This window comes from Anomalospiza imberbis, chromosome 2, assembly GCF_031753505.1.
Source record: "Anomalospiza imberbis isolate Cuckoo-Finch-1a 21T00152 chromosome 2, ASM3175350v1, whole genome shotgun sequence".
NCBI lineage: Eukaryota > Metazoa > Chordata > Aves > Passeriformes > Viduidae > Anomalospiza > Anomalospiza imberbis.
This window is the reverse complement of record NC_089682.1, coordinates 73,521,289-73,538,410: the sequence shown is the minus strand read 5'-3', so window position 1 is coordinate 73,538,410 and position 17,122 is coordinate 73,521,289. Positions and strand designations below refer to the sequence as shown.

Here is a 17,122-nt window from a genome sequence, read left to right as displayed (position 1 = left end):
ACCCAGTTGACAACCCCCATCATACAATTAAAAGTCATCAGAAGTTATGGTGTTTGGGGTTTTTTTAATAAAATGCATATTTTTTAAAACACAGGTCACTATCTCATCCTTTCAGTTTAATTTATTTTGCAGTTCACACAACTAAATTACTCTTACAAATCCACTCACTTCGTGCCACACAGTAAGAACATTAAGTTTTCTTTGAAAACACCACTTTAAAATGACTGTTTTCACTACAAATTCAATATTTTAAATGAGTTGGTAGCTTTTGTTAATAGGTTTTGCAACAGTTTAACAAAACAACATTTTTTCTAAACGGTTTCTCAAAAATGAGACATTTCTATAATGTAGAGGTACAGGAGTGGTGGAGCATTGAATCTAAATATAAGTTTTCCACAAAACTAACCCTGTTTTAAGAATTTTGTAGATTTCAGCTGTCTCTTTCATACTGACAAACAACATGAGGAGAAAACATATTAATCATGTTCCATTCTGTTTCAGCAGTGGCTGATGCGAATCCACAGACAGGACACCTGCACTTAGCAAAATACAACTTCCTTTGAATGAGGAAACACCTACACGCCGATTGAATCACATAACCCCCCCTTCCCCGCCCCAGACAGGGTGGGCTTGGCGGGGAAGGAGGCGAGAGCGAGGGCGTTTTGGGGAAAAAGCAGGGGCTGTCGGACCACCAGCAGCCCTGAGCCGGGCTTCTCCAGCAGCAGGAAGTTTCCAAGGGGCCTTGCCGAGCATGCGCCATGAGCGGCACGGGCTCCCTATGTGGCAAGAGTGCAGAGGCAACAACCAAACGAATAACAGAGACAAGAGATCAAGAGCAACAAGCTCCCTCCCCTCTGTATTCCTGCGGCCGCCTCCACACAGCCCTCCTTCCCCAGGCTGCTCTCTTGGCCCGGGCCCTCCCGCATCCATCGCGGGCAGCTGGGATTAGGGAGTCTGGCAACCAAAGCTGCTACTGGAGAGGGAGGAGAGGAGAGGAGAGCAGCCCGAAAGCAAGCAGCGGAGCGCACAACCTATCCCTTCACCTCGCACGTCTCAGGTGGCGGCGGGGGGAGCAGCAGCGAGCACACAGCTTGTCCCCCCCCGCAACTGGAAGAGGGGATGGGGGAGGAGGAGGGGGGAGAAAAGAGGGATGGAGGTGGACACAATGGCTGTCTGTGTTTGTGGGGAGGAGACGGCCCACAACAGCAGCCGTGGGGGGGCTCAGGGCTTCTCCGTGACCCCCATTCGTCATCCCAGATACACCGAGGTGAAGGGGGGTCACTGGGGATCGGGACATTCCCGTGTGTTTGTGTGTGTGGGTGCCCTTCTTGTTTCGGGGGAGAGGTAAAAACGAGCAGAGATAGTGGGGGGAGGGGGGAAGAGGCTGTGAAGCGCCCCCCAAGCTGGGGGGAAGGGAGGAGTTAGAAGAAAGACCGGCTACCAGCGCCAGGCTGAACGAAAACAGTTATTTCGTCTTATGCCTGTTTTCTGCAAGGAGTCCCACCCGCACAGAGCTCGGGAACGAACCCAGGGAAACGGCGGGGGGGGGGGGGGGGGGGGGGAGGGACGGAGGGGGGTCATAGGCGGCACTGAGAAGGAGGAGAGGGGAAGGGGAAGTCCCCCACCTCCTTCCCATGCCCGCCGCGGGGGCAGGCAGCTCTCCCCCCAATATACACACACAAATAGCTACTCCCCCCCGAAAAAACAGGGAGAGAGGGCTCCCCTCCCCCCGGGAATCCCAGGCCCCTCCTCTCCCTCGGCGCGCTCCACCCCCGGGGCCGGGAGGAGGCGGGGGGGGACAGCCCCGGGCCCCCCTCCGCCCCCCGGGCCCCCCTCAGCCGGCCGCCCCGGAGCGGGCGGGCGGGAGAGGTATCGGAGTCGCTTACCCTGGTCTCCGGGCTCCTGCGGCGGTTGCAGGACGCGCTCCAGCTCGGGGAAGGGCAGCTCGGGCAGGTCCAGCAGGGCCCCGTAGCGCTCGAGGAAGGAGCAGACAACGGCGAAGTTGGGCCAGGAGCCCGGGCAGCGCGGGCCCGCCGGGGCAGGGGGCGGCGGGGATGGGGCTGGAGGAGCCGCCGCCGCCGCCGCCATCTTGGACCTGGGGATGGAGAAGGAGCTGGGGAGGGGGAGGGAGGAGGGGGCGCTGCCGGGCCGGGCCGCCACTATCCCACAATGCACCGGGGGGACGATGAAGGCAGGGGAGGGCAGGGGGCGGCGGCCAGAGCGGCGCGAGCCGGCTCCCCTCCGCCGCGCGCGGCGAGGGGGAATGAAAACAAGGCGGGGCAGGGGCGGGGATAGGCCCACAGACCGGCCAATCGAAACGGGCGGAGGGCGGGGCCGGCAGGGAGCGCTGCCCAATGAGAGCGTGGCAGCGTTAGGCCCCGCCCCGTCCCGCGGGGCCGGCCGGAGGCGGAGCCTGGCGGGGCAGAGGGGTCGCGCGCGCGGGGCGGTGAGTGCGGGCGCGTGACGGACCCTCGGCGTGAGGGGAGCGGGCGGGCGCGCGGCCGGCGCCGGTGGCCGTCCCCGGTGGCCGTCCCGGTCCTTGTGCCCCGTCGCGCCAGGCCGTGTTTCGGGGGTCCTGAACTGCTCCTTCCCTTCCCAGCTCCCTCCCTCTACCCCTCCCGCCGTGCTTCTCAGCGTTCTCTGTCCCTGTCTCCTTGCTTCTCTCCGCTGTATTCGCAGAGTGCTGTTCCCCCTCCTCTTTTACCACCAGGTTCCCGTGACCTCCCCCGTTAACTGCCGTCACAAGGCGCCCCAGCGAAAAGGAATTGCCGAATTCCCAAAGTGTGTTTTCCTCCTTCGTGAACTTGACACCTTCCCCCTCCCTACACAGTTGATCTAAGCTTCTCCCGTCCTTTCTATGTGCCTTGCTGCTGTCAGTTTTTAATCCTGACCTTTCTCTGGCTGCTGCATCCCTTGGATTGGGAAGTCGCCCGCCTCCTGACCCCGCTCCCAGGCAGCGCTGGAGAACCACGTTGTCTTCTGACACCTTACAGGAATTTGTTCTGCCCAAAACTTCACGTACACCGATTTACTCTTCCCCTTGTACCCTCTTCAGTCTCAGGTTGCCCCTTGGATTTTAAAAAACATCTTTTCCTTCTGCAGCGTCTCAATAAAATTATCTGGTGCCCTGCTCTTTTCTTCCATTTGTTGCTGGTTACCTCCACCAGAAGAAAGGTGCGCTGGCAATCTTAAAGTCCACCAGCTTACCCAACTGCAGTTCAGTCTCAGCTTTCTTCCACTTCCTTCTCAGCCACTTTTGTCTTCTGCCATCTTTATCCAGCGCTTCATTTATCTCCTTCAGTATACTCTCCTGGCATAAAGGAGCATTTTGCCTCCTTTTAAGTTCTACTTCCTTTATTTCTGATGGTTTTAAACTCTCATGACTTTGCTTGTAGAGTCCTGAGCCATTTCTGCTCCTCATCTCTTTGTGTTTGGACTGCTGCAGTTTGCAGAAATTGCAATTTTAGTTTGTACTTGCAAGTCATTTAGTTCACTGTCTCTTTTGATCTTAAGTGTTAATGTATATTTTGATAATTTGCATTTCTCACAGTGAATAATTAAAAAAATAATTTGTTTGAGAACTATTTTTCTGCTCCTCAGTGATTGGACCACACTCTGCATTAAAGGATGCCCGAAGTTTCTATCAATGAGTTCATTCTTACTCCAAGATACTCTTATTTATGCAAGTGGCCTGACCTTACTGATAATCTCTGGCAGTATTATGAGAAATAGTTTTAGAGGATAAATTTTTATTTGTGCCTTGTAAGTTTTGTTGCTTCACTTCTGCTATTTACTTATTTTTATGTTGTTTGGAAAAGATAGCATGGCATCCTTGCTCTCCCATTTGCAGTTTGTGCCTGTTTGATTGCACAGTTCCAGCCTTGTGATACTGTTTGGATTGGGGAAGGTGATATTCCTGATCATCTTACTGTTCATTCACTTCTGTCTAACCTCCAGGTCTAATTCTACCACTTCATCTGAAAAGTAGCACAGGCAAAAATTATTTTCATTCTTCAGAGGCCAGGTTCTGGGTGCTTTATTCAGCCTTCACTCTTTAATTTCATTCTGTTGGGACTACTGCTGGTTATTTCTTCAGCTAGAATATCCCTTCAGGCAGAACTTTGGAAAAATAGTCTTAGAAATCTTTGTTTGAATCCATTGCATCATGGAGGTGCGACGAGAGAATCTAGACTGTATTAATCCAAGCAAGTTTTAGTCCCCTCTAGCCGCTTGAGAGGACACATGTGCCACTAACGTCACACAGGAGTGAGAAGAAAAAGGGGAGAAGCAACTGTCCCATGTGAGAAGCAACTCTGGCAAACTCAGTCCTGTGTGGAATCCAAAGTAATGCATTTTTTCCTTCATGCAATGTTTTAGGTGGGATACCGAGATCTTCTTCTGGCAATCAATCCAAGGAGAGCACGTCCTGTCTGGTAGTGCTGTGTCTTTTGTAGCATGTGCAAGACATGAAGGGAGGCTTCCAGGAGGACTGGAAGCATGGTCATCCAAAGTACCTTTTGCAAGGGCAGTGCCTTTAATCTGTGCTGCCAGGGTTCATATAATGAATTTAAACTATTCAATTCCTGGTGAATGTAAACAATTAAAAAATAAAGGATGAGAATCTGTGTATCTGGAAGGATCTGCTACAGAGATGTTCTGGATTAGGCAGATGTGGACCGCTTTTTACTGGAGAAACATCAAGTTTTCTTCAAAAAGTGGATTTCAGACCATGTGAATTGGAAGGGCAGAAAGGTGGCTCTGCCCTGGAGATGTGTCAGTGGAGTGCCATGCTGGTCCAAAGCATTTCCAGGGTATCATCACCCTGTGATTCCTCTCTTTCCATTCACTGCCAGAATCACTGCAGCAATCAGACTGCAGTACCTGAGGGACTCTGAGGAGGGGAAAGCTTCTGCAGGGAGCTGACACGAGGCCTTGTGAGGCAGAGTCCCTGCCCTGCTGGTGCCCAGCCGTGATTGTGGAAGCAGATCCCAACATCACTGTGGCACTCACCAAAAAGCAGTGGGGCTACAGAGGCGCTGATAAGGCTCTGTCAAGTTCTAGGCAACAGACATCAAAGGAAAATATGTACCAGTGGTTGGCTGCTAAAGGAAAAAGGGAGAAAATAAGCAGAGACTTAGAAAACATGACTGAAGGAATGTTTATTTAATCCAAGTGAAAGAAAAGAAAAATACTGAGTGAAATCCTCAAGAAAACAGAAAAAAAAGGTGAAAAAGACAAAGATTAAGCTGTTCTACTTGTCCCCACAGAAGGGATTAGAAATAATGGATTTAAGTTGAAACAATGAAGATGGAGGTCAAACAATTAGACAAGTTCTTATTTGGATGTGTAATCCTGGGAGACTTGGTCTCTGTCAGCAGTGTCTGGGGAAGGGCTCAACCCCTTTACATCCCTGAAAGTCTTGTTTTCTGTAGCAATGTGACAGTGACACTGGTTCATGGCTTTACTGTCGGGTTTGTTTGGCATTTCCTTTTAACTTCATTTACCACTTTAATGGTAAAAGAAGAAAGTGGCCAATGAAATAGTGCAGATTTCTGATATTTTAGGAAATTATTATCATCCTCATTGTTCACTTTAGGGAGAAGATTGAAACCCAGATGTGAGAGGATATTCTGGGACCTGATCCCTGTTGATAGTTTTAAAAGTTGAACATCCAATACTTGAACAGATTTAGCACATAAAATGATTTGCCCAAAATCCTGCACAAAATCCCCAAGAGGACTGGTAATTCAACAAATCTGCTGATCCTCAGTTCAAGTCTGTTGTCACAAAACCACGTGGGTAAAGTCTGTAACAGCATTTCCTTCCGAGCTCCTTGGGGTGAGGACAGAATTTTCCATTTTTATTAACGTGCTGCATATGTTGGCCTGATGTTAAGTATTAAATATCCTTTTTCCAGACTTCAGTTCAACGTTGTGATGTCTTCCCCTGAAATTGCTTCCCTTTCTTGGGGTCAGATGAAGGTGAAAGGCTGCTCTACAACATATAAGGACTGCAAAGTATGGCCGGGAGGAAGCCGGACATGGGATTGGCGAGAAACCGGGACTAATGTAAGTTTGCTGTTTACTACCCTGCATTTAAAATGGGTTTCTGAGAATGGTCCAGAGAACAGTGTTAAAGTTCCAGCCAGAAATTTAGTGAGCTGCCTTTTTCTTTCATCTAGCCATTAGATTTTCTTGGGAAGAGCTGAGTGTATGTTTTGGAGGTGACTTTGTGGAGGTGTCAGAGGACTGCAGTCCCACTACGTCCTACATACAACAGGCCATAGCAACTCTTGCCCTGAGCTCTGATAGCCACCCTCACCAGGCAACTCTCACACACCTTAGAGCTCTCAATCAACATTCCTCATCTGCTTAAGAGTGCAATTGTCATAAGAGGCCAGCAACAACCTCTCCTCAGACTGTCTAAACAAAAGTTATCTTGAGTGAGATAGGAAATTATGAAAAGTCAAAAAAAAAAAATAGACAGTAACTGACCTTGCATGTTTGGAAGACAACATTACATGTGGTTTAGTTTTTATCCTTTTCCTTGGGGTCCCTTGTATGTATTTCAGAGGAAAAATATGCAGATGCACTGTCTCGTGCACTGTTTTCTCTGTGAAAAGCTCACAGTCTGCCTAATCACACAGCGACTTCTCTTGATAGCCATATACTAAGTGCTTGCCCTTGTAATTTTTAAAGTTTATCTGTAAATGCAATCAGATTGGATGAAAGTACATGGAGTAGTATTGATGTTTCAGATTTAGAAACAGTATAGCATATATTGCGATAGGAACTTGATGTTGATAATTCTCCCCATATTAGGACTTGCACTGGGATAGATAATTGGCTAAGAAAAAAGAAGTTCCACACTTTCAAAGCAAAAGTTAAAGCACAAAATAACAATATAGTGACCAGGCCCAGCACTTGAAGCTGTATCCATGCAGAAGATGCAGCTCTCTTGGATTTGACACAACTGAAACGCAAAGCATTTGGGTTTGCAACTTCATCTGTAATCACTGGGAGAATAGAACTTTTTTAACTTATCAAAGCTCAGTTTATGCAGATTATTTAACACCAAGAGAAAGGTGCTGCTGTCATGCAAAGATATCTGCACCTTGCAGAGAAAAAGGTAGCTGTGTGCATAACCTTTTAAAATGTATTTCATTTATGGCCTGCTTATTAAAAAATAAGTTTTCACTGGCTGTTCAAAGGGCTGGGTTTTGTGGTGAGAGTTGCTGTCCGCTTGTTTGACAATATCATTTTCGTGCTTTATATGCACATGGCTGGAGAAGCAGAACAGGTAACGATAGCTGAAAAGTTCCCAACTAGTTCCCAGCCCAATCACGTTTTCATATTTATTCCAAGCACTGGAAAGCTTTGATTTCAAATTATAGGCACTTACTAACATTTAGGAGGCTGTGCTTTCTTTTGAAAGTTTCTAACAAGGAATATCTTCTTGTCACAAGTAAAACATTTAAATTCATAAGTCTTTAGAGGACTTGAAAAACAAGTCAATGTTAAATTAAAATTAGAGGAGAAAAAGAATAGTTGGGTTCTCTGGAGAGGTAGGTTTTCTGGCATCCTTTTTATTTTTTCAGGAGGTAAAAAATATGTATCTAAAGTAAGGCCTTATGTAAGTTGCTTGTAAAGCTCCTGTTTTAGGTCAGTTCTATCCTTGCAGCTGAGGAGTGAGGTGATTTTCTTTTTTAAAAAATAGCAAACAACAAATATTAAGAATAGAACTAAGCTTTTTCTAGACTCCATCTCCAATGCTGAGAAGAACTGTCAGAAATTTAATTTTGTCAGCACTGGAAACAGTAGGGTTCAACAGCTGCATTTTCTGCCCAGTTTTTTAAAGATGGACTACAGTTTGCCTTCTTTCCTTAAGCATGTTTTTCCTGGAGGTAGCTGGAACTGAAGTGTGGAAAACAAGCAGTGCTGGTCATGTCCTACACTCTAGTTGGAAATAAATTGCTTCCTTTCCTCCTCTGCTGTCACACTGCTGTCTAGTAAAGCATTCTTTCATCAGGAAAATTGTATAACTGGCCCTGCAAGGTTCTGTAACTGAGCACTAACAGTTATTGTGGCCTTAACCCTTGGGGATTAATGGCACCCTCTCTCCCTGGCTGGCTGCATTTCAGTGCCATCTGCTAATGGCAGAAGAAAAGACGTAGGTATTGCTGAAATAAGGCCAGAGAACAGTACAGGCAAGAAAATCTGCTGTCAAATCAACAATGATACAGTTATTTCATCATGTTACATGTTTCCTTTAGTAACACTAGTTTCTTAACTAGCATCAAAGTGTCCTGTGTAACCAAAGAAAATCCTTTTGTTCCATGGCTTTAGTGTCTCAGGAGTGCTTCTCACATGACAGCAAACCTTCCCCACAATTCTAATTATTGTAACTGCAGTAAAACATACCAATTCTTCTTGTCTAAGTTCTGAGTCTACTTAAAAAAAACCCCAAAGGAAAACCATTGCCTATTCTGTCATAAACAAGTACTTAGAGTGATTAGGTCTGAGAAAGCTCTGCCTATTCGAGTGAGTTCTGCATTCCAGGTGTGGATATGGAAAGTAAATGGACTGAGGGGAACACAGCCTTTGGTCCTGGCAGCCCAAAGGACCAGACATGTCCTGGAGTGTGTCAAGCACAGCACAGCCGAGGGAGGTGCTTGTCCCACTCTGCTCTGCACTGGAGCAGCCCCATCTCAAGTTGTGTGTGCCGTTTTGGGCACCTCAACATAAGGAGGACATCAGACTGTTAGACTGTGTTCCAAGGAGGGTGATGCAGATGCTGAAAGACCTTGAGGGCAAGGCTTATGAGGAGCAGCTGAGGTGATTTGGCTTGCTCATCTTGGAAAAGACGAGGCTCAGGGGTGACCTCATCACAGTCTACACTTTCCAGAAGCAGGGCAGTGCAGGGAAGATGCTGATCTCTCTGGTGACCAGCAGTTAGACCCATGGAAATGCAGTCAGGCTGCAAGGGGACATTCAGATTGGGTGCTAGCAAAAGGTTTTCCACCCAGAGGGTACTCAGGCTCTGGAACAGGCTCTCCAGGGAAGTGGTCACAGAGCAATCTTGTCAGAGTTCCAGAAGCATCTGGATGATGCTCTTAAGTTGTGGTTTATCCTAAGATAGTCCTGTGAATGATTCTCATGGGTCCCTTCCAACTTGACATGTTCTATGATTCTAAGAACTTGGAGAACCATAAAGGTGAATCATCTCTGTTTCTGAAATTTTATACATCAGCCATCCTAAAGACTTTCTTCTGGAATAAGTTTAATTCACTCATTGGAAGTGGCACTCTACCATGGAAGTCTTTTTTCACCTGCAACTTTAGGAGCTCATGTGTTTATTTCAGCTTGGAAAGTCTTGCTCCATTCTCCATGAGTCCACCGTGGCATTACCTACTTCAAGTGAGAAACTCAGACCTCTTGGAAACTTCAGAACTTCAGAATTCTACTTAAAAAAAAAAAAAAGGGGAGGGGAGACAAATAATATTTATGCTTTAAAAATAAAAATACACACCAAAGAGGGACCAAATTATAGCCACAGGATGTCCAGTATCTTACTCTTGACCACATGGAGATACATAGAAACTGAATCCAGGAGGAGAATTAGGGTAACATAATAATGTTTTATGTTAACATTATAGGTGTGTTTATGCATTTATATGTTTAAAGCATAATAGCAGTAAGTGGGTGTACTTTTTAAAACATCTGTTAAAGTGCTGTGTAAGTTCCTTCTTTCTCTGAGGCATTTGGATTCAAATATTCTTTTCTCAAAATAAAGAATAGTGCAGAAATCCAAGCTGTTAACTGAAATTAAGCTACCCAATAGATTTCAGTCCTCTTTGGTGAGATTTGCAAAGTAAGCAAGAAAATTATTTAATAATTTTAATTATCTGAGGAGTTCTTTGTATTTAAAGTGAGTAAACTTTGGCTTGCAACCATCTTTCTTTCAAGTAGATTTTGTTATATTGAAATCAAACAGCAGTATTGTTGCAATTTATTGATTTCATGTTGTTAATATTTATAAAATGCCAGAAGTTAGTCATAAATGTTTTAGAAATTTGTAATGCATCTTTTTGGTTTTGGCTGTTTAATAAGGAAGTATAATCTTGCCATCAATCAATAATTATCATCCTTCATTTGCATATTAAATACCTTTTTCAGTTTCTAATGTTATCTACTGTGTGTATGTACAGAAGAGGGTTGTGTTACATTCTAGTCCTTCTAATTTACCCTGCTGCTCTGTGTTCAGGACACACAGACACAGCTTTCCTGGCTGATGCTGTCAGTACACAGACTATTATTTTCCTTCCCTGACACTTAGCATTCTCCAGGAGTGCAGCCAGCTGACCTTGAAGAAGTCGTCAAGAAGGGTGTTAAAACTGTGGTGATTGGTCGTGGCATGAGTGAGGCTTTGCAGGTAGGTTTTTGTTCTGTGACCAGCATAAAGAGAACTGTTTGTTTTCCTTCTCCCTCTGATTAGGAGGAAAAAAATTAAATCGATGATGCTTCACTGAGAGGGAAAAAATTGAGGATCAGTGTGAGTGAGCTCCTGTCAGGGGTCCCTCAGGTCCTGAAAGAAACATCAGTTGAGCTCCTCTGTATTCGTGTCCATGTCAAGCAGTAAACAGGTTTATGTTCTGCTACAGGAGCAAATGAAACAAGAATTTTTCAGAATGTCATTATTCCCCTCCTCTTGCAATAGGTTATAACTGGCTCTTTAGCCTGCTGAAAATACTTTGTTAATTAGGTATTCTTGACACAATTGTTGCCAGGGTGTCATTTCAGGAGATAAACTAGCTACAGAAAGCTCAGATCAGAAGTGCTGAGTTTTACCTGGTGAGAAGCAAGTTTTTTGCTTTCTGTTGGGATGAATAACACCTTCTTTAGATTAAATTCCTTTAGTTCCAATTCTATTTATTTTTGTAAGAGAGGACTACATTTTAAAGTGTGCTAAGGAGATAGGGGAGGTGTGTGTATAAAAATAGCTTTATTGCAAAGAAAAAAAATTAAATCAATCTTAGAACTATCTGAGCATTGTCATTTTGGCTACTGGCAGTTACTTAGGTCATGGTTAACAAATGGCATCTGTGTCTCGCTTTCTACAAGTCTTACAGTTTAAGGGGAAAACAATCTGATTCTTGCTTCTGTGATTTCCTTTTCTCTGCCGAGGTTCCAGCATCCACTGTGGACTATCTGAAGAAGAACGGGGTTGACGTGCTGGTGTTGCAAACGGAGAAGGCCGTGGCGGAGTACAATGCCCTGGCTGCTCAAGGTGTCAAAGTGGGTGGGGTCTTCCATTCCACCTGCTGAAGCGCAGCTCACTCCGCCTTCCCGGCCCGCAGCCAAATCACGGACACACCTCTGCTGAATGAAGTTGCACTCAGCAGAGTGTGAACTTGCATGCCAAGGCATTTGTGCACTCACAAACTAAAATTCAAAGGCAGTTTATTAGTTCAGGATTTAAACAAATCGAGGGCTCAAAAAGGCAGGGCTGTTAATGTAATTAAATAGTTTAATTACAGAATCATTTCCATGTATTGTTGAGATTGACCTAATTTTCCTCTGAAGGCCATCCATAGTCTTGTTACTTAACTTTTCACCTGTTGACTAAATTAGGAAATTATGTTTTGAATACTTTTATTACATTAGTGACCCAAATTACATTACTGGCTACTGGAACACAGCCATAAAATAGCTAATGAGCACAATCAAATAGCAGATAGGAAGTGGTAGTAAAGAAGCACTTTACCACCACTGGATAAATTAGTTAAAAATAAAATAAATTAAAAAGCAGACCCAGAACGTACAACTTTACCTCCTGCAGGTGACCTCAATCAGGGTATTTGCCACTTTATGATCATCACATAATAGAGCACTTTTAAATGTTTTATTGAGACTGAAAAAGGGGAAAAATGTATAAGCATAAAACCTGGGCCTTAAAGAATTTTCTTACTAATTTTCAGTTGTGAGAATTGAGTTGTCTAATACAGTTGTCTAATACTAAGTTGAGCTGTCTAATACTTCTAATTTAGAAGTCCCTACACGCTTAAAATAATCAGAAAGGTGTGTTACAAAACTAGAGTTTGCAGCATAAAACATTGATCTTTAGGAAATCAGTCTGAATTGCTGCTAGCAAGGCACTGCTGGCAAGCTGGGGATGCATGTGAGACTTGTTACTGGTCATCATTATCTGATGATTTAAATGTTGTGCCAACAAACATAATTACACTAAAGATTTAAACAGTTCTCTTGGTTGCTGTTATTGGTGGGCTTTCATGAATATTGCCAGTTACAAGTTATCTACTGTAGATTTTTTTTTTCCCCACCAGGCCCACCATTTTTTGTTCTGTGCATATTAAGTCTGTGTGTATTAATGAAAATACCAAGATGAGGCTGTAAAAGCCCTGAGGCATTTAGAGCTGTCCAAGCAGTAGTAGAGAGGCTTAGATTGAAAGGAGAGCACAATAACTTTCCCAAGACACACAAAATACTATGTTCTTTTTCTGCTATTTGCTCGAGGAATAATTTTAAATCTTTTATCTGATAAAACACAAAGCAATGTAAAAGCAAAGGGAAAGTGAGTACTTGAAAGTTTTATCTGGCAGTCTCCTAATGACAGCAATGTTTCCTCTTAGTGTAGCTACATTTGAGGCAAAATCTTACATAACCCAGCAGGAACTGCCTTTCCAGCTGCATCTGTGTTGTCTGACACAGCAGCTGGTATAATGCTCATTGTAGCTGCTGTGACATTTTTCTGCACAACTTGTCTGGTGTGAAGGAGAAGGTGAACTACTGACCCAGAATACTGTGGTCACCCCAAGGGAATGCCAGCAGAAGGAGTTTGTGCCAGCCCACAGAGTGTGGAGACTTTTTGCACTAAATGTTATCTGATAGTGAAGGTGGTTTGATTCTCTTGATCGTGGTCATGTATTTATGTTATTTTATGAGCTTCTGGGCCTTCAGGCAGCCTCAAATGTGAAAAGGCTTTGCAATGCTTTGGCTGAGAGGACATTGCAGTACTTTAAAAAGTGGAGCCACGTGCATTACACATTAGGAGAAGTTGAGCAAACACCTTATCTTTCTCCTCCAGGTCTGTTTTTTACTTTTTTTTTTGTAACATATTTTCATGTTAATGTGGCATGTTAATGGTGATGCCACATTCACCAAAGCTGCCTAGCTCAGATCCTGTATTTGAGACAAATACTGTGGGCTCCTCATGTTGCTGCTGCCACACGATCTGTCCTCCCAAAAGGCATGCGGGGAGCAGAGCCTGTTTTGCATTGCCAGGTGACTGAGGTGTACCCTATCCAGCTTTGTGCTGCAGCCTCTTTATTCTTCCCTTCATTTGGCAACTGGTAGGATGCAGAAGATTCCACTTCCAAAACAGGGAGCTGCAGTGTGCAAAGAAATTGATTTATTTTTTTAAAGGTAAACTGTGAAGTTTCACCACCACCAGTACAAAATTCTGGTCTCAACAAGGAGGTTATCTGCTGCAAGTTTTTCCATCCATGTCTTCTCTTGCTGCTCTCATCACAGCTTCCTGAGTCAGCACTGTCAGTTCCCACAATAGCATCTGTTCCACTTGGGCTGCTCCAGTCACTGAAAGCCCGATTTCCTTCTTGGTGCCTGAAATTGCTTTGCTAGATGGTGGAAGCAGCTGGGATTGATTCATCAAAAAATTCCAGCAGAGCTCAAACTGGTATCTTTGTTAAATTGCTGCTTTCAGCTAGAGCCATAAATAATTTGTTAAAATTATGGGCTCATAGCCCAAATCATGGGAATGCACTTTTATAGGGCAGGATTTCTCACATACACCACTGCTCTGCCTCCCACCAGGAAAACGATCTCCCAGTAGGCAGTGAACTCCCACCCTGACGCTGAAATTGAAGCCGAGCTGCGGCTGGGCTGGGAGCCAGGAAGATTCCACCCAGCTGCTCTGCCGTCGAGAGGGTCAGTCCCCAGCCTTTATCTTTGTGAAGCAGCATGTGTGAGCTGGCAGCCCAGGGAAACAGGCCATAAAAGGCTCACAGACACCAAATGCAACACAACCAGCATTTTTTAGGGACATTGGGTAGCATTTGTGCAAAGCCTGGCATCCACAAGCCTTAAAACTTTATATTTTGAAGTCCCACTGATACTGCATTAGCAAACTGTAAAGTAAAAAGACAGCCTTTTCTGCATTCCCAGTGCCTGTTACTAAGAATAAAATGGAAGATGCCAGTGAAATAAGGTTTTAAAAGTGATTATAACTTAGACAAGCAAGGCAGGATTCCAGAGGAAATCTATCTCTGTGACCTTGAACCCAAGATGATGACCAGTACAGCATGGCAGAGATGCAAGTCTGATAAGGAGCAGCCTGAGGGAGCTGGGGGTGTTCAGCCTGGAGAAAAGGAGGCTCAGGAGGGACCTTATCACTCTCTACAATTGCAGTAACAAGTAACAGGACAAGAAGAAACAGCCTTAAGTTGCACCAGAGGAGGTTTAAATTGGATATTAGGAAAAAAATCTCTTTCCTAAAGGTGTTGCTAGGCTTTGGAACAGGCTACCCAGGAAAGTGGTGGAGTCATCATCCCTGGCACTGTTCAAAAGGCATGTGGGGATGTGGCACCTGGGGCCATGGCTTAGTGTGGGTGGGGTAGTGCTGGATTTATGGTTGGACTCCATGGTCTTAGAGGTTTTTTTCCAACCTAAATGATTCAGTGATGTCATGCAGTCTGATTTAAATGCATACCCTGTTCACTCATCTTCCCAGGAAATTGCTTTGTACTTTTTGCAGTGAATGTCCCTGCCCATTTGCTTTCTTTTGGTCCTTTTTAAAATAAGATAGGTGAAAGCTACACCAGGCCTGAGTTAATGTCTCGTAAGCTTCAACTTTGCTCCCTATCACTTATGCATTGTTTTATAAGCTCTTGACTCAGTAATTGAATTATTTACTTCCAAATTTGCATAATGAATTTCACTGGACTTCAGCAATCTGGATATTAATTTCCCACTGAAAGCATTCAAAGCTGGGTTTCCCACATACACAGATGCCTTATTTAAATTAAATCCAGAAAGTTAATGGTAAATAGGATGACACATTTTCAAACGACTAAGCTACCCCTCTTTCACCTGAGGTCAGCATTCTCCTTGCTCTGCCAGATTCTTTTCCCTCTTGCTTCTGTCTAACTCGCAGGTACAATGCAGAGGTGAGGGATGTTTGAACATTGTTGGTTCTTAGCAAGTTGTTTGCCATTCCTTTGTAGATTGCTCAGTCTCTCTGTGGCTGCAGCTGTACTGGCACACTGTTCCTACACTTGGAAGCATCTGAGAGAACAGAAACTCTTCATACTTGGGTGACTGTCATCTGAAGTCCTCTGTTCCCCCTCCAACAGAGATGAAAGATGCAAATTATCTTTGTGCGTGACTAGAGCCCTTTGTTTTTCTTTTCATTCTGAGATCAATCATCTTATAGGCTATTGCAATGCAGAAGCCCAACAATTATCCAGAATTAAAGGATAACAGCTGAATGGCATGAATACCTCTCAGACAACACAAAGAACAAGAACTCTGGTATTTTTTGAGAGTAGAAAAACCTTAATGTCTCAAACCTGGGAATGGGAACAAAAAGTCAACATCTGGATTTCAACAACTATAGCAACCCTTGCTTTTTATACAAATTTCTTTTCCAGTTCCCCATATGCTGGACCATGGTGTGAAATGGGCAGTCACATACACATATACAGGCTGGGTGGAGAATGAATTGAGAGCAGCTCTGAGGGGCAACACCTTGGGGGTGTTGGTGGGTGAGCAGCTCAACATGACTCAACAACATGCCCTGGCAGCTCAAAGGACTCATCTGCTTTTCTGGGCTGCATGTGGGCAGCAGGCCAAGAGAGGGGATTCTCCCCCTCTGCTCCACCCTGGTGAGACCCCACCTGTAGTGCTGCATCCACCTCTGCGGCCCCCGACATGAGGATGCCAACATGTGGAGTAAGTGCAGAGGAGAACATGAAAATGCTGAAAGGGCTGGAGCACCTCTGCTGTGGAAAGAGGCTCAGAGAGTTGGGGTTGTTCAGCCTGGAGAAGAGATGGCTCTGGGGAAACCTGAGAGCTCCTTCCAGTACCTGAAGAGGCTACAAGAGAGCTGGAGGGGGACTTTTGAAAAGGGCATGAAGTGATAGGACAAGGTGGGAGAGCTTTAACCTGAAAGAGGGAAGGTTTCTATTGGATGATGAATTAGTCATCTGCTTACACAGGTGAAACTGAAGGAGGAAAGGAAAAACTGTGATTTCTTCCATGATCCAAACCAGGAATCAGAGAAAAATCTACAGAAGAAAAGCCAACTGCAGAATGCTCTCATTATCAGATTGGAAATGTTCATAGCAGGCTTACATTCTCAGCTTGTTTTAGGCATCTTGAAATTACAGATTTTCCACAGCCCTGCAGTATCTGATTCTCGGCAGCAATACAGAAGGCACTCACTCTTTGCCTAGTATGTTATTTGGAAGGGGGTCAAGGACAGCATGAGGGTAACAACATAGTAGAAATTTGATCCAGTACTTAGCAAAAGAGAGAAAGATGCCAAAATTTTAATACTGAAAGTATCTGCTGTGCCTACCACAGCATCCACTGTGGTCTGGAGCCTATGGACACCATCTAAATTAGAAACACTACTGAGATGACAAAGTGCACAAAATACTGGTGAAGTGCAAAAATGAGGGGAAGAAAAAGGAAAAAGTCTGTAATGAGCTCACTCAGCTTGTCAAATATCTGCCCAGACACAGCCTCCTAATGAGAGATACATCAACCCTGTCTGCTGGGAACTGAACTGAGGATGCCAAAGGCAAGTCAGACAATAACAACTCAGCTGTCAGATGGGCAGGCAATTTTCAAAGCAGTGCCCTAAAGGTGAAACACCAAAAAAGTTTGTAAGAGCAGAAGCACTAAGAAAGTAAATTTAATTCAAGGATTCAAGCAGCAACAAAGTTTTATGGTTATGAGCCTTTGGGCTACAACTCAATGGTGCTAAAAAACTTCAATCATAAAAAACATGCAGTGATCTTATTAGCCAAGGACCATGCAGGCATCCATGTCCACTTTTATTATAAAAAAAAGAAACAATAGCA

General features: G+C 44.6%; 2 protein-coding genes across 5 annotated transcripts in view; one reads left to right on the top strand and one right to left on the bottom strand.

Moving 5' to 3' along the window:
* Window positions 1-2,238, bottom strand: part of RSF1 (remodeling and spacing factor 1) — a 61,445-nt gene extending 59,207 nt beyond the window's left edge. The window contains exon 1 of the mRNA XM_068181712.1: window positions 1,887-2,238. Within this exon, the coding sequence (XP_068037813.1) occupies window positions 1,887-2,088 (202 nt within the window). The 5' untranslated portion in view covers window positions 2,089-2,238. The remainder of the gene's footprint in view (window positions 1-1,886) is intronic.
* A 137-nt stretch (window positions 2,239-2,375) lies between these two features.
* Window positions 2,376-12,257, top strand: AAMDC (adipogenesis associated Mth938 domain containing). 4 transcript variants are annotated; one of them, XM_068181726.1, is made up of 4 exons: window positions 2,376-2,446; window positions 5,918-6,068; window positions 10,336-10,431; window positions 11,184-12,257. In XM_068181726.1, exons 2-4 carry the CDS (start codon window positions 5,937-5,939, stop codon window positions 11,322-11,324), a joined length of 369 nt encoding a protein of 122 aa, XP_068037827.1. In that variant the 5' UTR covers window positions 2,376-2,446; window positions 5,918-5,936; the 3' UTR covers window positions 11,325-12,257. The 4 variants fall into 4 exon arrangements, with proteins under 4 accessions (XP_068037827.1, XP_068037830.1, XP_068037829.1 ...); XM_068181729.1 differs by lacking the exon at window positions 2,376-2,446 and adding an exon at window positions 2,673-2,781 and having other exon boundaries at window positions 11,191-12,257; XM_068181728.1 differs by lacking the exon at window positions 2,376-2,446 and adding an exon at window positions 2,675-2,781.
* The last annotated feature ends 4,865 nt before the right edge of the window (window positions 12,258-17,122 follow it).

Excerpts from the sequence above, each read along its gene's own strand:
- AAMDC (XM_068181726.1), top strand. The coding sequence starts at position 5,937 with ATGTCTTCCCCTGAAATTGCTTCCCTTTCTTGGGGTCAGATGAAGGTG. Across the intron at positions 6,069-10,335 it reads GGCGAGAAACCGGGACTAAT|CATTCTCCAGGAGTGCAGCC; the intron begins GTAAGTTTGCTG and ends CCTGACACTTAG. Across the intron at positions 10,432-11,183 it reads GCATGAGTGAGGCTTTGCAG|GTTCCAGCATCCACTGTGGA; the intron begins GTAGGTTTTTGT and ends TTCTCTGCCGAG.